This window comes from Canis aureus, chromosome 15 (genome assembly GCF_053574225.1).
Source record: "Canis aureus isolate CA01 chromosome 15, VMU_Caureus_v.1.0, whole genome shotgun sequence".
Classification (NCBI taxonomy): domain Eukaryota; kingdom Metazoa; phylum Chordata; class Mammalia; order Carnivora; family Canidae; genus Canis; species Canis aureus.
The window spans coordinates 59,877,005-59,904,807 of NC_135625.1; the positions used below are offsets into that span (position 1 = coordinate 59,877,005).

General features: G+C 44.4%; 1 protein-coding gene across 1 annotated transcript; it reads right to left on the reverse strand.

Annotated features, from left to right (window-relative positions):
* Nucleotides 1-247: 247 nt before the first annotated feature.
* Nucleotides 248-22,374, reverse strand: MKRN1 (makorin ring finger protein 1). Its single transcript, XM_077850150.1, has 8 exons — nt 22,034-22,374; nt 13,990-14,118; nt 7,914-8,143; nt 7,238-7,464; nt 3,936-4,150; nt 3,034-3,144; nt 2,343-2,481; nt 248-1,977 (listed from the first exon to the last, which is right to left on the reverse strand). Exons 1-8 carry the CDS (start codon nt 22,219-22,221, stop codon nt 1,765-1,767), a joined length of 1,452 nt encoding a protein of 483 aa, XP_077706276.1. The 5' UTR covers nt 22,222-22,374; the 3' UTR covers nt 248-1,764.
* Nucleotides 22,375-27,803: the final 5,429 nt, after the last annotated feature.

The following is a 27,803-nucleotide window of genomic DNA, read 5'->3' on the forward strand; positions in this document are numbered from 1 at the left end:
GCCTAAAAAAAAGTCTTACAAATCCTAAAATACAAAATAGTTGGATGATCCCAGCTGTTAAGATTTCCCTTTTTATTGCTCCAACATTTCTCAGCAGGCCAGGTATCTTAGAAAAGCTACCACTTTTCTCAATCAAACCATATCTACAAAACTGATGTACTGATCAGAGCAATTAAAAGAAACAAAGGTTATCCCTTGACATCTGCACATTTCACAACAGCTCATTACACAAAACAGAAAGCCAATATGGTTTTTTTATTCTTTTATTTGGGAAAAGTGCTTCTTACAAAAGGGCAGCTGCAAAATACAGAGACCTCTGCAACAATTACTCGTTTTTTCTTAAAGTGGAAGAATGGGTGGGATCCAAGGATCAAAGCAGAAGATGGACAAATGAGGAGCATCTTCCAAGTTTATTTTAGGACTAGAGAGACAAAACTCAAAGCTAAAATTTCCAATCAAGAATTTCCAATCAAGAAATTCTTCTAACTTAACTTTAGCTCATCTCGTGGATAACCACCCCCGCCCCCCCCCCCTTTACTGGAAAAGCATGACTTAACTCCTGCCAACCAATGACTCCACTACAAGAAACACCTTAAACTTAAGTTAGGAATCACATCTGTCTACCTGCGAAGCTCAGGGATGGAATGAGGCAAATACCCACAAAAACAAACACAAAAACCGGACAACAAAACCTCAAACAAGGACAAACATTTGTCCAAAAGTGCCTGGGCTGGAAAGGCTGGGAGACCATTAAACATTAAATACAACTGTGTATCCAAGCCCTGCTTTTTGTTAATATATGGGACAACCAGACAGTTTTAAACCTCTGTGGCTAAGCCCATTTCTCTCTATATATAGACAGAGCTAGCACTGCTCTATTTACAGCTACCAATATACTGTTTTGTCCTTTACAATCTATTAGCCACACTAGGCTGAAACCACTAACTCGAGTTTTTCCACTAAGGCTAAGAACACAGCATCTATGCAGGGACAAGAAGCTTATCACACATTCACACTCATACACGCCAAGTCTATCAGCCCTTAGAAGTCCACTTCCAGCTCAGCATTTCATTTATGCCACTGTGTCTTATTTTTATGTGTTCTTTCACCAATTTTCCTATCGTGCTAAACACAGTAAAACTCAACACATTCGCACCTGGTTCTGGTTACCCAGTAGTATTACTTCTGTGCAATTAAACAAGAGACCAAAACCACAGAACAAGTGCACAGGTGGGGGTTACGGGGGAAGGAAGAGATAAAAACACAGATGTGCAGATTTCAACAGAAACCTCGAGTATCCACCTTGTGAGTCTGTAGCATGCTACTTGCCACAGTTCTGATCCGTCACTGGTCACCTCTATTCTTGGACCCCAACGTAGGGCCACTGCTGTTATTTATTTTTGAACCTGGGGTCCTCAAAGTTGAGTGTGGAGAGTCCATAAACTACCCTAGAACTAACTGTGTGAATCTGGTTGAAAACAGATGACGCAACAAAACTATGCTAACTGTCTGACAGTTAAATTCATGTTACAAAAACAACTAGCTTTAAGGTTTATTTTTGTAACTTTTTTTTAAACAGAGAAAAACGACACACTCCTTGGGGGAAGGTGAGGGATTGAGAAGACAGGCCCTGGGTAAAAATAATCACGACAGCACCTGGAGTTGATAGGCCTGCCTAGGAGAGACACGGGCACTGCCACACCAGCACAGGGGACAGCTACTGTCTGAAGCTCAGCAGACCAGTTCACACGCCACGCAAAGCTGCTATAGATCCAAGTCATAAAAATCTTCCAGCTCATCATGAAACAAGTCCCACTCGTCTTCAGAGTCTGTCAGGTCGTCGTCCCCACCTGCAGCCAAAAGCATAAGCAACATCTCGCCCAGCTCAAAGGTGACAACCTCCTCTTCTTCGTTGTCAAAGGGGTTGCTGTTCTCTCTTTCCTCAATGAGCTCCCAGAAGTGGTTCCTTCGTTGGGCCTGTAAAAAACAAGGCCATGATAGGGATGGCACTGTCCAGTAGGATCTTGTATTCTGTAGTTTCTAAGGCAAAACGTCCAGCACACCAGAGGGCATGAAGAACCAAGACTTCGTATTTAGGGTTTCGACTTTATCAACTCCTCCCCTCTGTCTGGTTACTTGAGGAAAACGTTTAGGCTAGAGCTGTAAGCGCTCTAGCTGTTCCTCTCCTATCCCTCCCAGTTTCCTGAGGTTGCCGTCCTCCTTTCATCCGCCAGTCTCACTCCCAGACCTGAGTGTTAAGCTCCTTCCCCTACCCCAAATCTGTGAAGGCCTTCACTCATCACGTGGCATTTCCCCTCCTTTAAAAAAACAGCGAGAGTTACCCGGTATCTGCTTGATGTTCCCACTTTCTGTCTCTGTGGCTCCTCTCTACGGCCATCAGGGTACGCATGCTTGTAAAAACAGTTCCCTCCAAATGGGCAGCTCCCACGTCCTTCATCAAAATACCTGCACGCCTTGTTGCTGGAAAGGAAAATATCGCAACCCTTATTCACGGTGGATTTCAGGTCTGTATTTGACTATCATCCGGTATTTCTTTAAAACATGTAGGGATAGAACCACCATGTCTGTTTCCAGCCCTCCCCAAGGTGTGTTCTTAAACGTTGCGTGCTACTGCATGAAACACTCACTACAGAAACAGACTCTGTTCAAGGGTGTGCTGCTTAACAGCTCCAGACTGCAGATCCAGCAGAGAGAGATTTTCTAGGAAGCCCACACACAAGCACATAGGACAACTAGAACATGGACTCAAAGAGATAGGACCCTGCTCATGGGGCATTAGCTAGCAGTACAGACTTCGTTATAACACAGTCCCTCGGCATGCACCCCAAGGACTGCATTATAGCAAGGTACATATGGGTTCAGTGTTATCAGGGGGGACAAAAATAAACCGTACTGGAAGTTCACAGAAAGGGTAGGAAGGAGGTAGGAGTATATAATGCAGCACTGTTCTTTTCAAAGTGAACCCAAGCTATGTTGGGATCTTAGCTTGAGAAAAGGCTGCAGTGCTCATACCTCATTGCCTCCTTGTATTTCTGAATGAGTTTCTGCTTCTCTTCTTTCTCCTCCACCCAGTACTCACTTGGAATGACAAAGTTAGATGTGATCCGGCATTCGGGGCAGGACCTGGGAAACAATGAACAGGCTGCAATGCATATCCCCCTTTACAGGCCCACTCTTCTTCAAGGACACACCCTGGTGTGTCAACTCCATACTTAAAAGACTTTAACTGAAAGCCAAATAGGCATTTCCTGAAAGTGCTCCACACACTGTCACACAACTGACCATTTCTTTTGAGCCGAACAAACTCCTTTATAAATTCAAATCAATGGCTAGCCAGTTCACTCAAAAAATTAACTTCAGTAAAAACAACAACAACAAGAAAAAATAACAAAACAAAAACAAAAAACAAAAAAAAAACAAAAACAAAAGAAGACATTTCACACGGACTCCTTTTTCTTTCGTTTAAATAAATTTATTTCTTGTAACTTTACTCTGTTTAGATTATGTAGTTTTTGTTCAGTTATGAGAACAATCTTTAAAGGATGGTGGATTATTGGCTAGCTTAATGGATGGAATAGGAAAGTGGAAATGTAAAATGTCAAGGAAACATACATTCAGAGCTAGGTAAGTTTGTTCACTGAGCCTAAACTGGCTAATCCATTAAATACAATCTCCTCAGAAAAAACACGAAGATTCTACTAACTGATACATAGGGTTTCCTCATTCAAATAAAAGTAGATATACCAACTAACCTAGAAGCTAGCTGAAATACAAAGAAATCCCAATTAAAGTACCCCAGTTTCAAGAGAAAATGCATGCATTTAAATGCGGTCCATCTGGTTGAAAGTTGGCACAAGATACTAAATTCTTCCCCAAAATAGAAAGCACAAACGAAGATTGGGGAGGAGTCTCACTTTATGATCTTGCTCTCAAATTGCTTAGCACTCCTCCACTTGCGAATACACTTGAGACAGTAAGTGTGGTTGCAGTTGGAGAGAATCCCAAAGCGACGCTCACTGGGGTTGGCTTTCTCATAGACCACCTCCATGCAGATCCCACACACCATGTCCTTACTGCGTTGGACAGCAAATGAGAGCTCCATGTCCTTCTCATGGGCCTCAATGCAAGACTAGAAAAAGTGGAGAGATTAAGGGTTATCAAGTCACGAATAAAGAAAGACTTCAATTTGACAGTTAATGACTTGTGTTCAAAGAATCAATAGTCAACTGAAAAGTTCCCAATGTGACATGAAAAGCAGCTCTTTTCATCATAAAGTGAATACAGGTGGACAGACACTCTGGGTCTTTACATCACGAGAGTCAAACTGTAGGAACTCTAGAAACTGGGGGGGTGGGGGGAGGAGATGGGGTTAGATTTTTTTTAAAAATCTCTCAATTATTTTTACTCTCCATGTTAAGACAGTTTTTCATACTGTTTGATCTTCTGGTTTCCAGATGGAAAAGTAATTAAGATTAAGGTCTTATTTTTAAAAGAGATTAAGGTCTCATTTTACACCTATCAATTAAGGATGAAGGAAACCAACATTAGGTGACAATTATGTGCCAGGAACCTAATTTTCACATAAAAAACAGCTTTGAGATATACTTCACACAATTTCATTTAAAGACTACAACTAAATGGTTTTGATAGATCCAGAGTCGTGCAACCTTCACACCACAATTACTAGAATGTGTTCACTACCAAGATAAACCCACAGCAGTCAATCATTTATTTCCCGGGAAGCCACCCCAGTCCTAGGCAACTACTAAACTCGGTCTGTCGCTTATTCAGGACATTTCGTATTAATGTGCCTTTTGGGACTGGTTTTGTTCACTTACCACGTTTCCACAGTTGTCTAATGTAAAGGGTATCAGTATTCTTTTGATTGCTAAGTAATATTCCATCACATGGACAGACCACAATTTATCCATTCATCAGGTGATGGATATTTTGGTTGTTTCCACTTTGGAGGTAAAGAATTATGTAGCCACCTGGCCAGATCAGTTGAAACAGAGATCAACTCTTGATCTAAGGGTTGGGAGTCAGGAGTCCCATGCTGAATGTATAGATTACTTAAATTTTAAAAAGGAGGGCATCTGGGTGGCTCAATTAGTGGAGCAGCCAACTCTTGAATTCAGGTTAGGTTCAAGCTCTCAGGGTTAAAGGATTAAGCTCCATGTCTGGCTCAATTCTGCGTATGATTTTCTCTCCCCTTATCCCTTCCTCTCAACAAAAAAAATGTTATCTGACTGGCTCAGTGAAGCGTGCAGCTCTTGATATCTGGGAGTTGTGGGTCCCTGCTAGGCATGAATCTACCTAAAGGATGCTACTGCAGGCCCACTGAACATTCATTCATGTACAAATTGTGGATGCCATATACTTTTTTTTAAGGATTTTTTTTAAGATTTTATTTATTCATGAGAAACACAGAGAAGGGCAGAGACACAGGCAGAGGTAGAAGCAGGCTCCCTGCAGGGAGCCCGACGTGGGACTCGATCCCGGGTCTCCATGATCACACCCTGGGCCAAAGGCGGCACCAAATGCTGAGCCACCCGGGCTGCCCGCCATATACTTTTTAATTGAGCTGTAACTGACACATTATAGCAACACAACATACTAATTGTAGGGAATGGAAAAACCAAAAACATCCCTGAATTCCACATAACATCAACACTTTAAATCCTCAGAAAGACACTTAAAAAGATAAATGGATGCTACTATTCCCAATACCCAGCGTAATACCTGAAGACTTGCAAGGATTTAACTTGCTTAAATTCACACAACCAATAAATTGTGAAGGGAGGACTGAAAAATGTCCATCTTGGGACACCTGAGTGGCTACCAGTTGAGAGTCTAGTCTGCCTTTGGCTCAGGGCATGATCCCGTATCCTGGGAGGAGTCCAGAATTTGGCTCCTTCTGAGGATCCGGTTTTTCCCTCTGTGTCTGCCTACTTTCTCTCTCTCTCATATACAAAATCTTAAACTATTATCTGCGAGCACCTGAGTGTCTCAGCTGGTACCTGCCTTCCACTCAGGTCATGATCCTGGGATGGAGCCCTGCATTGGAAATCCTGCTCAGTGCTTCTTCCTCTTCCTGTGATCCTCCCTCTGTTCACTCTCTTTCAAATAAAATCTTTTTAAAAAATCATTTTAAGGGCAGCCCAGGTGACTTCAGCCTTCAGCCGGGGGTGTAATCCTGGAGACCAGGGACTCCCATGTCAGGCTCCCCACAGGGAGCCTGCTTCTCCCTCTGCAGGGGTCTCATTTATATTTTATATATATATATATATAATAAATAAATAATCCATCATTTTAAGTCTGAAATCCTCATCCATTGGGACTTGGAATGTAAAATGGTAGTCCTTGTAAAGTATGGCAGTTGCTCAAAATGTTAGTCAGAGTTACCAGATGACCAACACTACAAGATAAATTAAAACATACCGAAAAGACTTACACATGAATGCTCATGGCACTATTCACAATAGCCAGTGGGTAAAACAATCCAAATGTCCATCAACTGATGGGTGGAAAAAACAAAATGTGGTATATACCTCTACAGTGAATTATTATTCACCCAGAAAAAGGAATAAAGCACTGATGATACACACTGCAACGTAAATAAACCTTGAAAACATTATCCTAGGATGACCTGTGGCTCAGTGGTTGAGTGCCTGCCTTTGGCCCAGGGTATGATCCTGGAGTCCCGGGATAGAGTCCCACTTCAGGGTCCCTGCATGGACCCTGCTTCTCTCTCTGCCTTGGTCTCTGTGTCTCTCATGAATAAATAAATAAAATCTTTAAAAAACATTACGCTAATGTTTGAGCCAGTGACCATAGGATTCCATTCATACCCAATCTCCAGAACAGGTAAATCCAGGAGGGAATGTAGGTGAGGTGTTGCCAGAAGTTGAAAGGGCAAAATAGAGTAATCCAGCTAAGGGGCATAAGGTTTCTTCCGGGAATGATGTAAAGGTCCTAAAATCACAAAATCGTGGCATGGTTGCAGTCTTAATATATTTAAACACCTGTTATTTAAAAAAGAAAAAAGCCCATGGTCTGAGGTTTTGAAAGTATGATTTCTTGATAAAGCATACAAGAAGCCCAGGAAAGAAAACCAATCAATCTACCAAGTATTTTTCTGAAATGAACAGACAATGCTCCAAGAGGGAAAAACATGGTCTCGCACAATTAACATAATACCTCCCTGAAGACTTACTTTTATATGTTGTGATCTCTGGGCGGCATCCATTGGATGGAGGACCTGCAGCCCACACATGTCACACGAGTCTCCGTGGAGATATACACAGTTCTCCCCATACCGGCACTCTCCCACTGCAGCATAGGGGCAAAGCTGCTTCTTGGTTTCCACTGCTGTCTGTTCTTTCTCAGATTCTTCCTTGGTCACAGAGCCCTGTGGGGGTGCTTCAGTGCAGGAAGGGGCAGCTGAAAATGTTTAAGAGGGTAGTAAAGGTCCAAAATGGGTAAGGCAGATATGTGAACCATAAGATAACGGAGAACCTAACTCAACAAGAAAAAAGGAGAACTTCAATTAAAACTCCAAAACAGTCTACTGAACTAATCCCTTTAGTCTTGAAAGAAATCATCTTTTTCTTTCCAGGATTAGGCTTATCTAAAATTTTTTTTCATGTATTTCTGTGCAATTGCACTGCTTAAAGAGGCTTCGGGGTTTTCAAAACATTCTAAAATTACTATTGGGATTCAAAAAGTTTCTTTAACTCCATCGGTAACTCTTAGGTAACCCATTAGGTAATCCAATTTAGAGTATTAAGATCAGGCTATGCAGAGTGAAAGCAGGACAGATGTGAAAACCGGCTACCAGTTGGACTATGGCCTACGGCCCTAAATGTTTTTTAAGTCTTCAGAATACTCACTACGGCCACAGTAGGGCTGCCCGGGAACAAACTCAATGGCATTCACCCAGTCTTCTGAACCTGCACCGACAGTAGCAAAGTTTGAATTTCTGGACTCTGCTTCACCCATATTCATTTCAACAACTGGTCCAACTCCCGATGAGAGACTTGAGGAAGCAGCAAGAGATGATTTTGCAGTTAGATCTGCAGCAGTCACTTCTTCCTGTTTCAATGGCTTGCTATGTTCATATCTAAAATATATACATAAAAAGTCAGCAGTCACTGTAGAGCCAGCAGACCCAAAGGGTATTTATTTATCCCCTGATCCTGTCCTTGGGTGCTTTTCAAACAATTACACCTATGAATCACCTGGGCAATTGTTTAAAGGTAGCTCTGTAATTTCTACGACTGGGACACAGCCCATGATTCTGCATGTGTACCAAGCCACCACAGGATAATCCTGCTGGCCCAAGGACTACACTGAGTACCAAAGTCATAGACCAGGGAAGGTGGTCAGGAAACCTCAGAGCCTTCAGTCATGTTTGGTCTGGGAGTCTGTTTGTCCACCCCTGCAACAGACCATCTACCACCCCTTAAATTCCACTCTACTCTGCAGTCTCATAGTTGCATGGCAACTGATACAGAATTTGTGTATCCAAAATTGAATAAAAGCAAAGCTGACCATAAATTCAACACCAGAAAAACATTTTATCACCTATAGTAGAATATCTACAATAGTAAATGGAAGACACAACATTCACAAAACATACAGTATATATTCTTCCCCTATATCCATTCTCTTGACCTACTTTTATAAAACGCTATTCCCTTCAAGAACCAACTTTCAAAAAAAAAAAAAAAAAAGAATCAACTTTCCAGGGATCCCTGGGTGGTTCAGTGGTTTGGAGCCTGCCTTCGCCACAGGGCATGATCCTGGAGTTCCAGGATTGAGCCCCCCAAGCTTCTCCCCTCTCTCTCTCAGGACATGAATAAAAAGATAAAGAACTAACATTCTGTCCAACAAAATCCCCAAAGCAGACATTCAGATACTATTATGCCTCACGAATGGACTTTAGCTGTTTTTACTTCTAGTTCTTGCAATTAACTGGGCCATCCTGACCATGGGCCAGCTGTTTTACTGGGGTCTGTGTTTACATCTAAAAGATAATGGCTAAACAGAGACCATCCTCCTTACTGCAAACATTTGCTGATATTTATCATTGAATTCTATCAACTCAAACCTTCATACTCCTACTCTTACAGCATTGGGGAACCTACTTAAATTAACTTTGTATTACAAGTAACTGGAGTACCTCGTCATCAGCTACAAAACCCAGACTGCCATCCTGGATCATGCAAGTTTAGAGTACAAACCACTGAGAATTCAATCCATATTTGCTTGCACCACCTCACTTCATTGTCAAACTATCCTAAGTATTCCTTCATCATTTTAGAGAGGACCAGACGATATAAATTTGTCAAGTAAGTGGTGTTCTAGGTCTAACAGGACTCTAAACTGCTCTGTATGATGGCAGCCAATGGCCACATCTAGCTATTCACACTTCTATAAAATGTGAAACCAAGTTCCTTGCCATTTTCAAGTGTTTAACAGGCACATGTAGCTAGTAATTACCGTATTAGACAGACAGGGCTTCTGTCATAGTACAAAGTTTTACTGGATAGCACTTTTCTCAAGTTTATTTTAGAGCCCTGGGGAACCTTACACATCTAGCCCCAAACTCTCACTTTGACTAATTCTGTTTAGAAATTTCAGAAAAACATTTTAATTATTTTCACAGCCTTTATGTTGTTTTCTAAAGATTTTAGTGATTTATTCATGAGAGACACAGAGAGAGAGAGGTAGAGACACAGGCAGAGAGAAGCAGGCTCCATGCAGGAAGCGGGATAGGAGACTCAATCCTGGTCTCCAGGATCAGGCCCTAGGCCAAAGGTGGCGCTAAACCTTAGAGCCACCCGGGGTGCCCCTGGAAAACTTACTTTTAAAATATAATCTGCGTAGATGCCTGGGCGGCTGAGCAGCTGAGTCTGCCTTTGGCTTGGGGCGGGATCCTGGGGTCCTGCATTTGGCTTCCTGCGGGAGAGCCTGCTTCTCTCCCCGCTTGTGTCTCTGCCTCTCTTTCATGAATAAATCTTAAAAAATTAATAAGGGAATCCCTGGATGGCGCAGCGGTTTGGCGCCTGCCTTTGGCCCAGGGCGCGATCCTGGAGACCCGGGATCGAATCCCACGTCGGGCTCCCGGTGCATGGAGCCTGCTTCTCCCTCTGCCTGTGTCTCTGCCTCTCTCTCTCTCTGTGACTATCATAAATAAATAAATACCTTAAAAATTTAAAAAAAATTTTTTTAATAAAATAAAATCTGCCCATTTATACAATGTTACTCATTTTAGTGCAGAAGAAATCTATATAGGGATCCCTGGGTGGCGCAGCGGTTTGGCGCCTGCCTTTAGCCCAGGGCGAGATCCTGGAGACCTGGGATCGAATCCCACATCGGGCTCCTGGTGCATGGAGCCTGCTTCTCCCTCTGCCTATGTCTCTGCCTCTCTCTCGCTCTCTCTCGTGACTATCGTAAATAAAAATTTAAAAAAAATTTTAAGAAATCTATATAGAAAGTAAATAAATAGGGCAGCCCGGGTGGCTCAGCGGTTTAGTGCTGCTTTCAGCCCAGGGTGGGATCCTGGAGACCCAGGATCGAGTCCCACGTCAGTCTCCTTGCAGGGAGCCTGCTTCTCCCTCTGCCTCTGTCTGTGCCTCTCTCTTTCCATGTCTCTCATGAATAAATAAAATCTTTTTTAAAAAGTAAGTAAATAAATAGAAATCTATATAAAAGGTCTCTGAAGGGATCCCTGCGTGGCGCAGCGGTATAGCGCCTGCCTTTGGCCCAGGGCGCGATCCTGGAGACCTGAGATCGAGTCCCATGTCGGGCTCCCGGTGCATGGAGCCTGCTTCTCCCTCTGCCTGGGTCTCTGCCCCACCCCCCCGTGTGACTATAATAAATAAAAATAAAATAATAAATAAAAATAAATAAATAAAAGGTCTCTGAAGTGAAGATTTCCAAGTAAGCACTATGAAACATAAATGTACAAAAAGGTAAAGGACTAAAGCAAAAGAAAAAGACTCATTTTGAAAAATAGGTTTCGATGAACCATGAATAGGTTTCTTTTTTTTTTTTAAGAACTTATTCATGAAAGAGAGGCAGAGACACAAGCAGAGGAGAAGCAGGCTCTTTGCAGGAAGCTTGATGCAGGACTCAACTGGGGTCACATGCCCCAGCTAAAGGCAGATGCTCAACCCCTAAGCCACCCAGAGATCCCAGTAAAATCTCTGGCTAATCTAGAATCAAGCTTTGAATGATTACCTGTTAACAGCCTGTCTCAATTACCACAGTAGCTTCCTTTTCAGGTTTCCCTAAATCCTTTCACTTCAACCAGAGCTCTAAACCCAGTTCAAACCAGGATGATCTCCAAAGGAGTTGCATATTCACTGTAAACTATAAAGAAAAAAGCTGTTCGCCTTGCCATCTGCCTGTGTATCAAGAGCCTCATCAGAAGAGGACACTTTCCTCACTTCTGGGTCTTTAACCTCGGTCTCCCACAAGGAAGCCCACTTATTACATATAGGGTTGTGCTGTAGACGGGCGGCTTCCATGTTTACTCCCAAGGAGAACAGGAAATGCCACTCGGTTCTGGCAAAGCTACCTGAAAAATAAGCTGATTAACAAGTATTGCCTAGGTCTTAGCTTGGATTTCTTCAATTTAACCTTATTTCTTTCTTTCCACCTTTATGGTCAATCAGATGAGTAACCTCTTCAGAAATAAGAGGCTGATCTGTTCACCAGCCATACTTTCCTTCTTCCTATCAGAGCATACTCTCCACTTCCCTCCACTGGACACACCAGAGTCTCATCTCTGCTCTTAACCATTCATTTCCTCTCCCTGAACAGGTTTACAAAGATTCTCAACTGACTACCTATGCAAAGAACCCAGCTCCCCTATAATTAAGTTGGCCTAGAAAACCCACAGACATTATCCTACTAGAAAAGAACTGCTCACTCGCCCGCGCTCTCTCTCTCTATATATATATACATATAAATATATTATTAGTTCCAACCCTCCCCCCCCTACATACTGAGACTGAAAACATTAACATTGGGTTTGGGGAAGGAGTTATTGTGTTATCTCTCCCCTTTCCAGTAATACTACCAAAAATTAGCAGAGGGTGGGGATGCCTGGGTGGCTCAGTGGTTGAGTATCTGCCTTTGTCTCAGGGCAAGATCCTGGAGTCCTAGGAGTCCCACATCAGGCTCTCTGCATGGAGCCTGCTTCTCCCTCTGCCTAGGTCTCTGCCTCTTTATCTCTCTCTCTCATGAATAAATAAATAAAATCTTTATAAAAATTAGTAGAGAGTAAAAGGAGTGACAAACTCAGCCATCAGTGGTTCCATTTCTGAGCTTACAGTCACATGAAAATAATCCATTTTTCTCTATCCTTTACTAGATTTCCTAGTAAAATGCATATGGATGACTGAATATTAATATCCCACCAACCAATCATTCCTTAGTCTTTTGAACTAAGCATGTGAACACAAGGTGACAGAATTCCTTTGATAGAATGCTAAAATTGGCTGACATCCCCCAAATGTCTTACCCTAAATCAATTCTTTGATAGTCCTCATTTCGAAAGGTGGGGCACAATCTCTCTCCTCTTGAACATGGGCTAGACGTAGTGACTTGCTTTTAATATTGTACAGGAGAAGCACATATATGTGGGGCTTCTGGTACTAGGTCATAAAAGGTATTGTGAAGCAGCCTGGGCTGATTAGTGGTTTAGCACCGCCTTCAGCCCAGGGTGTGAACCTGGAGACCTGGGATCAAGTCCCAGGTCCAGCTCCCTGCATGGAGCCTGCTTCTCCCTCTGCCTCTCAGTCTCAAATGAATAAACAAATAAAAACTTAAAAAAATAAAAAAGGCATTGTGTGTCCTTGCTGGCTCAGTTGAATCACTCCAGGGAAAGACAACTACCAAGTATGAGGACTCTGAAGCAGCCCTGGGGAGAGGTCCATGAAGTAAGAACTAAGGTCTTACCTTAGTGTATGAACCACCTTCTCCAGTCCATGGGGAGGGGTCAGATAGTGGCAGCCCAGCCCCAAATTCTAACCAAAATGTCTTGGAATCTCAAAGCTAGAACTATCCAGGGTCAACCATGCCCAGAAATTAGGAGATAATGTACATTACTTAGATAATGAATCTCTATTGGTTCTTTAACGTTCTGAGATGGTTACTAGAGACATTCCTGAAACATTTCCCCTAAATCTAAACTGGTAGTTAGTCTTACAAGCTGAAGGGCTTTAGTAGAGACCTGGAATAAGAAGTTCTCATAACTAATAACCTAATACACTATTCCAAATGCCTATGATCCCATTTTCTCTCCCTGATTAATAGAGATCTGAAAAATAGACTTGTGGTCAAATATGCACATCATTCTTGGTCTTAGAAATGCCAGTTGGAGCACCTGGGTGGCTCAGCGGTTGAGCATCTACCATTGAATTGGCTCAGGACGTCCTGAGGTCCTGGAATCAAGTCCAACATCAGGCTCCCCACATGGAGCCTGCTTTTCCCTCTGCTTGGATCTCTGCCTCTAGGTTTCTCATGAATAAATAAAATATTAAAAAATAAAAAAAGAAAGAAAAGCCAGGGATGCCTGGGTGGCTCAGTGGTTGACCATCTGCCTTTGGCTCAGGCCATGATCCCAGGGTTCAGAGACTGAGTCCCCCATCAGGATCCCTGAGGAGCCACCATCTCCTCCTGCCCCTGCCTCGGCCTCTCTTGGGGGCTCTCATGAATAAATAAAGCCAGATATAAACATACGTTCTCCACACCTTATCCCTAGGCTTACAGATGGGGCTCCTCAGGAAACACACATTTCTTCCAAGCTAGAGATTTAGCAGCATAATAATACTGCTAAGGAGTACTTTTCAAAGCGTTTATCTTAGATTATTTATAAAGTTCTTGGAATTCTGTATTTTCCTGTCACTATCTCCCTCTCCCCCTCTAAAAACCGATCTGCAAACCAATCCTTACCTGCAGCGGTCTCCGTAAATACAGTATCCTCGCTGAAAATACTTGCACACTACACCATAAGGACTGTCAGAGAGGTCATGCGAATAGCGACAGTTATCTCCTTCTTTACAAACCCCGTGCATGAAATACCTGTGAGGAAAAGATCCACAATGTTATATTTAAAAACACTAAAGCCATTCCTAAAATAATTCATGGTCAATGTATTCTACAGTAGCATACTTATAAATACTGTACAGTGTAATTTAACCTAGTACTATATAGCGTAGGTCTTATTCTATGCAAATGTGAAAAATGAACACAAAGCAAGGAGATTATGACCAGTTTATCTGTTATGGTACCATCGGCAGGCTGCCTACATATATGTGCACCAAATTAGATTTCAACTCTGAGGTCATCATAAATTTATCTCTGCAGGTTAAGGTTTTTAAAGATTTTATTTGGGAGAGAGACACAGATAGGGAAAGAGCACAAATAGGGAGGAGAGGGGGAAGCAGGCTCTCCACAGAGGAGTCTGAGGCAGGGCTCCATCCCAGGACCCTGGAACCATGACCTGAGCTGAAGGCAGACACTTAACTGACTGAACTACCCAGGCACCTTTTTTACAGTCCTAGGGAGGTAGCTTGTTTTTTACTCACTTCAGCCATAATGAAATAGCTGTTTAAAAAAAAAAAAAATCATAGATAAAGCAGCAAGAACTAATGTAGACCAGAATGGGTCAGACTACTATAGGTTTCACTACTGTGAGAAGCCATTTTAATTCCTCAAATGTCACTCGTGAATGACTTAGTTGGCTAAGCAACTCTTTCCTTGGCTCAGGAGTCCACCTCAGGGTTGAGTTCAAGACCCACACTGGACTTCACGCTGGGTATGGAGCCTACTTAAAAAAATCAGGGGCACCTGGGTGGCTCAGCGGTTCAGCATCTGCCTCTGGCTCAGGTTTTGATCCAAGATTCCTAGGATGGAGTCCCACCATCAGGCTCCCTGTGTGGGAAGCCTGCTTCTCACTCTGCCTTGGTGTCTCTACCTCTTGGTGTCTCATGAATACACAAAGTCTTTTTTTACATGATTTTTTAAAAAGCCACATGTTAAAATATAAGCAAAATTAGTTTCAAGCTTAGAGGCAAAGGGAAATCACTTTGTCCTTTTGGTTAGCAGACTATTGTTCTTGTGCCTTAAAGGATTACATGTGTACCAAACTAGCAGTTTCCAAAACACCAAATACCAGAGTGTGACTTAGTTCCTAAGGGGACCTGGACTTGCAGCAGCTTCAGGGAATTTTTCTAGAAATGCTAAGGTGGAGAACTTACCTCATACCTATTAAAGAACCTAAGGATGGGGGAAGAAGGAGTAGAGCAAGAAAGCAATCTCTAAGTTAACAACATATCCAAGTAATACGGGTCTGATCATGTAAAGTGATTTCCAACCTCCATGTTCAATCTTCCCAGCACAGACTTCCCCCAGGGTTCTTGAAGATTAATGTATACCCAATGTGGGGTTTGAACCCAAAAGCCTGAGCGTCACATGCTCTACCCACTGAGCCAGCCAGGTGCCCCAGGGCTTATTTTTTAAATTCACTGGCCCCATAACAAAATGTAATATACTATAGAGAATCAAGGTATAATTGCAATTAACCTAACTTCATCTGTTACTAGGTTTCATAATCTAACTCAGGTCTGAACATTTGCTCAACTACAGGACAACTCTGAGTCAAACCACTTGTTTTTCAATAGTAATTGGGGGTAGGGGGATGCGCCTGGGTCGCCCTGTCACTTAAGAGCCCGTCACTGCCTCAAGTCTGGATCTCACAGTGCTGGAATCCAGCTCTGAACCCGGCTACCCACTCAATGGGGAGTGGGCTTCTCCCTCTCCCTCTTCCTCAGCTCTTCCCCCTGCTTGTGCTCTCTCAAAATTGGTCAAAAACTAACTTGGCTGCATAAAAGAAATCCCAGACATCCCCATAACAAGCCAATAATTACATTGTAATCACTACAGTAAAACCATGCTTCAAAGTACATATAAAAAAAAAAGTACATATAAAAGTATCCAGCTGGTAACAGGTCATCCTTTTGAAACAGTGTCAATGTTTGAATACAGTAGTTGCAGGTCCTCCCCAGTGGGAACTTTCACTTTGGGATCAACTTGAAGTCTGAGATATATATTGATAAAATCTCTACCTAGAAATACCAAGCTGGGAAGACAGCACCTAAACCTCCAATACAACTCAAAATTTTAGGTAATTTTTTTAAATGTTATGTAATTTTACATTTGTGCTTAAATCCCACTGTCAAACTTCATTCAATTATTGGCTGCACTTGGGTTTATGGTGCTCTTCACAAAGTCAGATTAGGTCTCCCACCAATCACTACCTGACAGTTGATCTTAAACTGCAGAACCTTAACCAGTTGCTTCAAGAATCTCCACTCCATAATACCTGCATCTTAATTCACTTCCTCAGCACCTCTCCAATACCTTCTCTAGTACTTACTTGTTGATATGCATGATGGGTAAATACTGTTCTTCAGAATCCAAAAGGATAGTGAAAATTTAAGTGAACACTGATTGGCCCTCCTCAGAGCGTGATGTATGGACTATTAGCACTTTCTGGTCAAGAGCACAATACAGCATATAACCAAGAGGGATGATAAAAAAGACAAAGGGGGGAGGGGGAAAGAGACAGAGCTGAATAGTTATGATCAGACTCTGCAGGGCCTTCTAAGCAGAGTTATCTTTTAAGATTTCATTTATCGGGATCCCTGTGTGGCTCTGCAGTTGGGCATCTGCCTTCCGCTCAGGGCGTGATCCCGGGGGTCCTAGGTTCAAGTCCCACATTGGGCTCCCTGCATGGAGCCTGCTTCTCCCTCTGTCTGTGTCTTTGCCACTCTCTCCTCTCTGTGTATTCTCATGAATAAATAAATTTTAAAAATCTAAGAAAATAAAAAATAAACAAAGTTACTACATTAAACTGCCTTCCAAGTGACTGGTACTGACCAACTGATATATTTGCATCTAGGCACTTTAGGCTGATCCCAAGTTTCATGAGCCAGTAGGGAGTGCAACTACTAGAACAGTCAACACAGTCAGGCTACGCTACTAGTAGACTAAAAGGATGGTCTTTTGGGGCACTCTTCTTGACAAAGTGAATACTGCAGAAAGATACATCATATATCTGGTTCAACTTGATGACTCAGAATAAAAACTACGCAGCCATTAAAGTTTGAGGTCCAGTACTAACACTGAAGGAATTCAAGCAGACACAAAATCACCTGATACTGCCGAATCAACAGAAACCCTAGAATACAAGCCCTAGTTACTGCCAAATACTAAGCATTATTTTACAAGGGTGTTTAGTATGTATGTTCTGGGATTTTCGTTTGTTTTTCTTGCCTTTTATCTCTCAGTGACAAGAACACTATTAGTATATTCAGAATTCTGTACAATCCTCACAGTAAAATCCCTCCTGGTCAACCCATCTCTGAGATAACATGATAGGGGAAGGCTATAAAACAGAAAGTGGAAAAAGACAAACCTCTCCTAGAACTTCTTCCCCAAACAAAAATCAAGTGCTTTTATGTTGTTTTTAAATGCCACCACCAAAAAGCCACATCCAAATCCTGATGCCACTGCCTAAATAAAGCTTCCTTTGGTAAAAGGCTGGGCCATGAGATTTTTTTAATTTTTTTAAGATTTTATTTATTTCTTCATGAGAGAGACAGAGACAGAGAGGCAGAGACATAGGCAGAGGGAGAAGCAGGGTCCATGCAAGAAGCCCATCCCAGGTCTCCAGGATCTCACCCTAGGCCAAAAGTGGTGCTAAACTGCTGAGCCACCTGAGCTGCCCAAAATAATTTATTTTAGAGGTAAGTAAGGGGCGGGACAGCAAATCTCAAGCAGACTCCTCGTTGAGCTTTGAGCTGAACGTGGGACTCCACACCTCCACTGAGATCATGACCTGAGCTCAATCAAGAATCAGTGGTCCAGGGATCCCTGGGTGGCGCAGCGGTTTGGCGCCTGCCTTTGGCCCAGGGCGCGATCCTGGAGAACCGGGGTCGAATCCCACATCGGGCTCCCGGTGCATGGAGCCTGCTTCTTCCTCTGCCTGTGTCTCTGCCTCTCTCTCTCTCTCTGTGACTATCATAAATAAATAAAAATTAAAAAAAAAAAAAAAAAGAATCAGTGGTCCAGGGCAGCCCTGGTGGCGCAGCGGTTTAGCGCCGCCTGCAGCCCAGGGCATGATCCTGGAAATCCTGGATGGAGTCCCACATCAGGCTCTCTGCATGGAGCCTGCTTCTCCCTCTGCCTGTGTCTCTGCCTCTTTCTCTGTCTCTATGAATAAATAAATAAAATCTTAAAAAAAAAAAAAAATCAGTGGTCCACCCCAGGTGGCTCTGGGCAATATGATTTCTAAGGTTCCTTCCTCCTAGATTCTAGGTAGGACTCCAGTTCACCTGTTGGCTTAGTCAAGTTAAGCATCTGCCTTTGCATCTGCCTTTGCTTCATCATCTTGAGGGCATCAGATCAAGCCTGGAGCTTGCTCTCCCTCTCCCTCTGATCCTTCCTTCCTATTCATGCTCTCACTGAGAGCTCAACTGAAAAATCTTAGGACTCCAAGCAGACATTATCCAGTAATAAAGACAAATACAGGGGGCAGCCCGGGTGGCTCAACGGTTTAGCACCGCCTTCAACCCAGAAGGAGTCCCACGTCGGGCTCCCTGCACGAAGCCTGCTTCTCCCGTCTGCCTCTGCGCCTCTCTGGGTCTCTCGTGAATAAATAAATAAAAATCTTTAAAATAAATAAGGCAAATAGAACCACCAGAATCTTCATACTGCTCTACCTCCTGAAAACCCAAGCATGTTTGCCAAAATATTACAAAATTCCACTTAGCTTTGAAGACTACAAAAGAACCAAACAATACCCTCAAAGTACCTCTAGGCATAGTAACCTGCCTATGGACTTACAGAAATTACAGAACTTGGCATTTACCACTTAGTTAGCTAGGACATTTATTACTTAAGTATTTAATTTCTCCTGAGTGCATGTACCATTTCCCAGACTAAACTGTAAATTCTTGGTGGCTGAAGACCATGGTTCACTCTGGTTTTTATCTCCTACAATACCTAAGGTTAGCTAAAATTAATTATATGTTTAATGAAAACTGTAGAAGACACCTAGGTGTCATGGCAAATCCTAATGCCAACGGCAAATTAGTTTCTTATTTAATAGGCTGGTCACTTTTTTAATGTTACCCCTTCAACAACAAAAACCTCTATGGGACACCTGGGTGGCTCAGCGGCTGAATCTGCCTTGGACTCAGGGCAGGGAGTCCCAGAATCCAGTCCCATATCAGGCTCCTGCCGGGGAGCCTGCTTCTCCCTCTGCCTGGGTCTCTGCCTCGGTCTCTGTCTCATGAATGAATAAATATGGTCTCATGAATGAATAAATAAATTCAAAAAAAAAGTCTAAATCCAAAATACAGCTTCCAAGTTCTAAGTATTATTTTGCAGAAACATTTTTCATAATATTCCTCCAATAAAATATATGAAAAATGGCCTGGTGGGGGCAGCAGAATACAGTTCCTTGTGAAAGGCCTATGTATTATGTTTTTCTTAATCTGCAGAACAAAATGAGATAGGATTTAGAAATAAAATAGTAAATGAGAAAAGGATTCAACAACTAAAAAATATCCAAACTTCTAACTTCTATGAGGATTATGCCCTAAGTAAAGAAAATGGCCTTATCAAATTAGTTAAGTAGATGTAAGCATTATCTTGAATTCTCCAGGGAGATTTAGCTATCAAACACAATGAAAATATTTATAATACAATGGATTTTTTCATTCCCTTGAACATCTAGTGCAGTCTCATCATAAGCACTACTAATTCATTAGTCCTCAAAAGATACACATGTTCTATTAAGTCCTTTGTCTTTGCTCTATTAAGTCCTAGGTCTTTGCTCTATTCAGTCCTTGGTCTTTGCTAATTTAGAAATTTGTTCTTTTTTTAAATAGCAGAGGAATCTTCAAAGCAGATATTAAAATGGGCAATTTTAAGTGTGGATTTACCAACATCAACTCAAGGTTTTACTAAGTACAGACAATGAAATACCTAAGGGTCCCTGCTCTCAGAAAGCTCAAGGTCTACAATAAATGATCATTTGATATTTGACTCACTATCCAAATTAAATTTTTTATAAAGAATAAGGTCATGTTGGTACCCAGAACTAAAAATGTCAGAAAGACATACTAACCTGTACTTTTTAAAGTAACTTCCTCAAAAGCTACATAGGTTTATACCAAAAAATTAGTGCATCTAAGCTTGGATCTTTCACATAATGCCTTTCTAAAAATATTAGGTTACTGAGCTATGCAAATTTTTAAATAAATAAATCTATTGGCTCATTGGCAAAATATTCCCATCAATCCAAGAACAGTCTAGAATACTGCATTTACTCAAACTCAAAAATCCTAAAAAGCAATGAAATTATTAGTCTGGTAAACTATTTTGAATTCCGATTATATACTGATGAGGAACTAGAAAAGGGGAAATAACAGGGAAAAGTGGCTAACAGGAAAGTGTGAAAGTGACAATGAGCTCTGTGCAATGCCATATAAAGTTGGGTTCAAGTTACAGCTGCAAGATAAAAAGGAGATATATACAGTAATGCCAGGTTGGTGATTGGGTATTCAAGGCTATACTATATGGAGATTGGAGATGGTAGGCTTCAGGAAAAAAGAAAGTCTTTGTATGGAGTTCTTAAAGGAACTCACATATTCAAGAAACACTATTTTCAGAGGTAGATTGGTAGGTACTGCAGTGTGAAGGGCTAAAAGTTCAGAAATAGGAAGGTCACTTTTTTAAGACCCAACTAGCATGTATAAATCAACAGCACCATTTCAGAGAAGCCATCTAACTGGTTTCATTTTTTAAATACTCATTAAGATACCGCACTTGATTCCATTCTTCTGATCTCCAAACAACGGGAGACTACCTAAAACAGCTTTTTTTGCTTCTCCACCCAGCTACTGAAAAATAACTTACTTAAGCTTATTATTCACCCCTTACGTGCTTATTAAAGGCAGAGAATGCCCTTCAATATCGCTGTCAACACCAGGACTTCTGTATACCAAGACTATTGTTGTTCCTATTGCGTGGAAATTATCCCACAGGGGGGTGGCGGGGTGGGGGGGGAAGACTGGTGTTGGCGGTGGATTTCTTTTTGGGGGAAAAAGCTGCCAGTCGCTATTGCTCACTTCTAAAAAAAAATCCAAGTAGAACATCCAATAAAATGCACTCCTGTGTGTACAGGTCCATGGTTTTTTTTTTTGTGTTTTTGTTTTTTTACACACATCCACACCTAAGTATAACCACCATCCCACTATTTTTTTTCAAACTTGCACCTGACCTACCAAATCCAACCCAACCCGCTGTCCTGGGAGAGGGACGAGCTGCTGGGTTTCCTGCTCCTTCAGGAGGAGGATGCGTGTTATTTCCAAGAGGGGACATTTTCGCCGCAGGAGGGAGTACCATCAAGGTCAGGCGCCCCCCAGCCCGGTACTCGGTTCTAAGACAAAGCTCGGGACCATACAAAGAAGTAGTAACAAAAGCTACTCCTCTGGCGGGGGGGGGGGAAGCAGACGTTACCAACGGGTGCCACGGGGCCGCCAGCCAGGCCGCGCTCCCGGGCTCCGCAGGGCTCCGCAGGGCTGCGCAGGGCTCCGCGGGGAGGCTGCGGGGAGGCTGCGGGGAGGCTGCGGCGCCGCAGGCGAGGGATGCGGGACCCGCGACAATGAACAGGGGGGAGGAGCCAGGAGCCAGCCCACCTTGCGCTCTGCGCGGCGCCGGGCCGGCGGGGGGGGGGGGGTTCCGCAGCGGAGGCGCGCGCTCGGGGCCGCGGCGGCGGCGGCGGCGGCGGGGGTTGACGCAGCGCGGGGGGAGGCCGCGGCGGCCGGCGCCGCGCTCCTCCTCCTCCTCCTCCGCCCGCCCCTTCCTCCGCGGCCCCGGCCCCGGCCCCCTCCCCGCGCCGGCGCCCGGCTGCGCAGCGTCTCACCTGCAGGTGACCTGTTTAGTCCAGCCGCCGCCGCCGCCGCCGCCGCCGCCTCCCCCGCCCCCCGCCCCCGAGGACGGGGAGGTGACTGTGGGGATAGGGGTGGGGGAGGCCGCCGCCGCCGCCGCCGCCGCTGCCGCTCCTGCTCCTGATGTTGTGGCTGTTGTTCCGGGAGCTGCAGCCTCCGCCATTACTGTTTATCCCACACAGCAATGGCACCGGAACTTCCGGGATCACATAGTTCCGGTCCGGCTGCGGGAGAAGGCGGCGAGGGGAGGGGAGGGAGGGAGACTGGGGCGCCCGCTCGCTCCCCGCGGCTCCGCGTCGCGTCTCCCGAGCGCTCTCGGCGCTCGCAACAGCCGGCAGCAGCCGCAGCGCCCGCGGCCCGCCCCCAGCGCCCTCTGATTGGCGGACGCGGAAGCTCCGCCCCGTGAGGGCGGGGCGAGGGGCGGGCTCCGCCCCCTGGCCCGCTCCCCCCGGGAGGCACGTCTCGGGATGTCAGTGGGATCTCAGTCCACACCGCGAGCGAGCGTGCTAACCCAGAGGGATACCTGCTCGCAGAGGCTGCTGCAGCGCAGGGCCGGAATGGGGGACCTGGGGTGGAATGCAGGCTTTGCCATTGCCTGGCTCCACCAGATGGGAGCTGAACGAACCGGGGATGCATACCCGTTCTCAGCCCGGTTCTTCAGCTCTCAAATGGGAGGACAGTAGGTCCTCCCCACCCTGACGGGGCAAGAGGAGGCTTATAGGACAAGCCTAGCCATCACTGAGCTTCGTGCCTGCTACACCGTAAACAACTCTCGCCCTACTGCTCCCATCAGGGTGTCCTCTGTGAGCCCAAGAGACTAGCACAGGCTCCGGGGTCCTCCTGTCTCTCCCATTCCTGGCTCTGTGCCTTTGAGCAAGTGAATTTACCTTAGTGCTCCTGCTCTCTGTAAATAAAGTGATAATAATACAGTCCTCCCCACTGGCAATCAGACCGTGATGCACCTAACCAACACAAAGACAGGGACAAAGACAACAGAGAACAAGGTTTCCATCAAGGCCACGCCACAGCTGCCACAGCTGCAAAGCAATCCCTTTTTTTAGGAATAGGTTTTTTAAAAAGGGCCTTCCGGGTCCCACTTCATTGCTCCCTCCAACCTCCCAAAAAGATCACGGGATATCCAGTCCCTAACCTACTCCAACTCATGACAGATCCCCATGCAGAGCTGGTTCCTCTAGTGCTGGTCTCCCTCAGAATCACCCCAAGCCAGCTTCAAACCCCCCCCACTATCCTTCCATGTTGCCAGCCATTTCTTAGCCGCACAGCCTCCCCTGCTGCACCAAGTTCATAAATTTTTTTTTCCAAGTTCATAAATTTTAATAGTTGGACCACAGGTATATTGTCCAAGTCTTACATGTAATAATTTTTTTAAAGATATTATTTACCTATTCATGGGACACAGAGGCAGAGACACAGGCAGAGGGAAGCAGGCTCCATGTAGGGAGTCCGATGTAGGACTGGATCCTGGGACTCCAGGATTTGCATCCTGGGCCGAAGGCAGATGATCAATTGCTGAGCCACCTGGTGTCCAGTCATGTAACAATTCTTAAAAAAGGGAGGTGGAAAAAAAAAGGGAGGTGGAGGGGCACCTGGCTGGTGCACTAGAGCCTGCCCTGCTTGATCTATTCACCCCCATCCCAATGTGGGTTATGCATCTCATTCCTTCATTAAAGGCTCAAAAGCGGGGATCCCTGGTGGCTCAGAGGTTTAGTGCCTGCCTTCGGTCCCAAAGTCCTGGGATAGTGTCCCACATCAGGCTTCCTGCATGGAGCCTGCTTCTTTCTCTGCCTATGTCTCTGCTCCTCTCTGGGTCTCTCATGAATAAGTAAATAAAAATCTTTTAAAAATAAAAAATAAAGGCTCAAAGGCCTCCTGTGTGCCATGAGGTGAGGGTCCCTAGAACCTGCTCATATTAAAAGTGCTGTCTTAGATGCCAACGTCCAGATGGGGATGATCCTGGGCTGGGGAGCCAGGGATCCCTGGGAAGGACTTGCATGGGAGCACTCACTCTATCCACCTCCACTGGGCATCAAGGCCTGTTTAAGAATGCTTGGCTGAAAAAAAAAAAAATGCTTGGCTGACAAAGGAAGGTAAGAATACGCAGGAAAGGGAATGGTGGACATCTTCACAATTCTGTGTAAAGCTATCGTCACTTCCTGATATACTGATCATATTTATTAAAACAAAAATGTTTGTGTGGCTTGACAAGGACATGAGGTGAACTGGTCAAGAAAACAAGCTCAGGGAAACCTGGGTGGGCTCAGTGGTTGAACATCTGCCTTCAGCCCAGGGAATGATCCCATGCTCCTGGGATGGAATCCCACGACAGACTCCCTGCATGGAGCCTGTCTTCTCTGCCTGTCTGTCTCTCATGAGTAAATAAAATCTTAAAAGAAAAAAGGAAAACAGAAGCTTTAAGTCAGGGTTGAGCAGAAAACCCAGGTGACATAGGAATCATGAGAACTTTATGGGAATCCCTGGGTGGCTCAGCGGTTTAGTGCCTGCCTTTGGCCCAGGGCGTGATCCTGGAGTCCTGGGATCGAGTCCCACATCGGGCTCCCTGCATAGAGCCTGCTTCTCCCTCTGCCTGGGTCTCTGCCTCTCTCCCTCTCTCTCAGGAATAAGTAAAACTTTTTAAAAAGGGGGCGGGGGGGGGGATCGAGAACTTTAGTGCCTGGACCTAGTGGTTGTGGGACATCAGGCAAGTTCCTCACTGATGAAATACCTGCCTTATTACGAATTAAATGGGTTAAAATAAGGGCAGCCCTGGGTGGCCCAGCCCTTCGACCCAGGGCCTGATCCTAGAGATCCAGGATAAAATCCCAAGTAGGGCTCCCTGCATGAGGCTTGCTTCTCCCTCTGCCTGTGTCTCTGCCTCTCTTTCTCTCATGAATAAATAAAATCTTAAAAAAAAATAGATGCTCAAAGGACAGTCGCTGGCCTTACTAATTCCTAGATAAAGATTTGCTAGGTTTCCATTGGTGTTGGAATTGGATATTAAAATAGGCTTGTCAAGGGATCCCTGGGTGGCACAGTGGTTTGGTGCCTGCCTTTGGCCCAGGGCGCGATCCTGGAGACCCGGGATCGAATCCCACATCGGGCTCCCGGTGCATGGAACCTGCTTCTCCCTCTGCCTGTGTCTCTGCCTCTCTCTCTCTCTGTGACTATCATAAATAAATAAAAAAATAAATTAAAAAAAATAAAAAATAAAAAATAAATAAAATAGGCTTGTCAAATTTATCAGGAACACAGGATGCCCACTTATATCTGAATTTTATTAAATTTTTTGCTGGGGATCCCTGGGTGGCTCAGCGGTTTAGCGCCTGCCTTTGGCAGGGAGCAGGATCCTAGAGTCCCGGGATCAAGACCCGCGTTGGGCTCCGGGCACGGAGCCTGCTTCTCCCTCCTCCTGTGTGTGTCTCTGCCTCTCTCTCTCTGTGTCTATCATGAATAAATAAATAAATCTTTAAAAAAAATTTTTTTTGCTAAGTAACAACCTCTACGCCCAGTGTAGGGCTTAAACTCCCAGCCTCAAGATCAATAGTTGCATGCTCTGCCAACTGAGCCAGCCAGGCACCCCTATATCTGAATTAAAAATTGGAGGCAGGGGGATCCCTGGGTGGCTCAGCGGTTTGGCGCCTTCCTTTGGCCCAGGGCATGATCCTGCAGTCCTGGGATCGAGTCCCACCTCGTGCTCCCTGCATGGAGCCTGCTTCTCCCTCTGCCTGGGTCTCTGCCTCTCTGGGTCTCTCATGAATACGTTTTTTAAATCTTTAAAAAAAAATGGTTCACTCTTTGTCTGAACTTAAGCATAAAGAGGCCTCCTAGACTTCACCGGACAACCCTAAGTTAGAACCACATGGTTTTCAAAAGTGATCCTAGCAGGCCAGGTGTGGAGGACCCAGAAGGGACCCCACCCCATCCCTACCCCCCTACCCCCAGAAATAGCCAATGAGGGTCCTTGGCTTCATGCCCCATGGAAATCAGAGGTAAGCCAGCAGGGTTTAGGGAGTATCTATACTGACATCAGGGACAGAACAAAGGAGTCCCACGTTGGGCTCCCTGCATGGAGCCTGCTTCTCCCTCTCTTGGACTCTTCATGAATAAATAAAATCTTTATCTTTTTTTTTTAAGATTTTATTAACTCATTCATGAGAGACAGAGAGAGGCAGAAACACAGGCAGAGAGAAACCGGCTCCACGCAGGGAGCCCGATGTGGGACTCGATCCCGGGTTCAGGCCCTGGGCTGAAGGCGACACTAAACCGCTGAGCCACCCAGGCTGTCCAATAAAATCTTTAAAAAATAAAAAAATACTAAACTATCTGCCCAGGGAGCCTCAACCTCACTTGAAGTAGGTTTGAAGTATGTATGGGCCTGTTCCCTTAAGGGGCCGGTAAGGGACACTCAAAAGCCCGCCTGTGCCTGGGAGGGCAGCCTTCCCCTTCTAAATTATTCATCCTAACCCTAAACAAAAGCAATCTATTCATCCTAGGTAGGGAGTCAGATTTGGAAGCCATTCCCCATGATCACTTCACTTGCTGAAAATAAATGTTGTGTGGCAACTCAAACCTGCTAACAAATTGGACTCCACGAGTGAAGGCGCAAAAATCATTCCTCCTGGGATACCTGGGTGGCCTAGTGATTGACTGTCTGCCATTGGCTCAGGGGTCGTGATCCCGAGGGTCTCCCATCTGGCTGCCCACAGGGATCCTGCTTTTCTCTCTGCCAGTCTCAGGAATGAAATCTCTTTAAAAAAAAAAAAAAAAAGATTTTATTTGATTTTATTTATTTATTCATGATAGACATAGAGAGGCAGAGACACAGGCAGAGGAAGCAGGCTCCAAGCAGGGAGCCCGATGTGGGACTCGATCCCAGGTCTCCAGGATCACGCCCTGGGCCAAAATCAGGCACTAAACTGCTGAGCCACCCGGGGATTCCCCAGGAATAAAATCTCTGAAAAAAAAAAAAAATTCTCCTTCCTATTCCTACCTCCTGGCCTACCAGCACCTCGTCCCCCACACCAGCCCCAGCTAACTTTTGTTTTCCATTAATTTGTATATCCTCCCAGATACCTTATGCATATTCAAATAAACATCAATGTACTTTTTCCTTTTTATTTATTTATTTATTTTTTTTTTTTTACTTTTTCCTTTTTAAAATAAACTAGTGGCAGGCTATACACCTGGCTCCCACCCCCATCTAACAAGCAGTATAGTTGTCCCTCTTTCTATGTGGGACCTAAAGGAAATCTGTTGCTTCTTATACATGCATAGTTCTCTGCTGTGTAGATATACCCCATCTTTTATAGGGCTGGCCCCCACTATTAAGGACCAACTGGTATGTTTTATCATTAATTACCAATACTTCAAGTAATCACACTTTATGTATATTTTGCACATTGGAGATTATGTCTGTAGGATAAGCTATAACTGGTATTACTAATGAGAGTATGGATATTAGGCAGGTCAACAGATTTTGAGAAAACATCCCCCTTACAAGCTATTCATGCGTGTCCAATTCCAAAGTATACCAACACCTCTTTGCAAACAACCTCACCAATCCCACAAGCAACGACGTATTTGGCTACTTGCCAATCTGATGAGAAAAGTAACATGTAAGAGTAATTTTTTAAAGACTTTATTTATTCATAAGAGACAGAGAGAGAAAGAGTCAGAGGCAGAGGCAGAGGGTGAAGCAAGCTCCTCGCAGGGAGCCCGATGTGGGAT

What these genes read in the sequence shown, in the direction of transcription:
- MKRN1 (XM_077850150.1), bottom strand. Translation starts at nt 22,221, where the DNA reads ATGGCGGAGGCTGCAGCTCCCGGAACAACAGCCACAACATCAGGAGCA. An exon ending in GCAGCCCTACTGTGGCCGTA is followed by an intron (nt 7,465 to 7,913) that starts GTGAGTATTCTG and finishes AAACATTTTCAG; the next exon opens with CTGCCCCTTCCTGCACTGAA. An exon ending in GAACATCAAGCAGATACCGG is followed by an intron (nt 1,978 to 2,342) that starts GTAACTCTCGCT and finishes TGTTTTTTACAG; the next exon opens with GCCCAACGAAGGAACCACTT.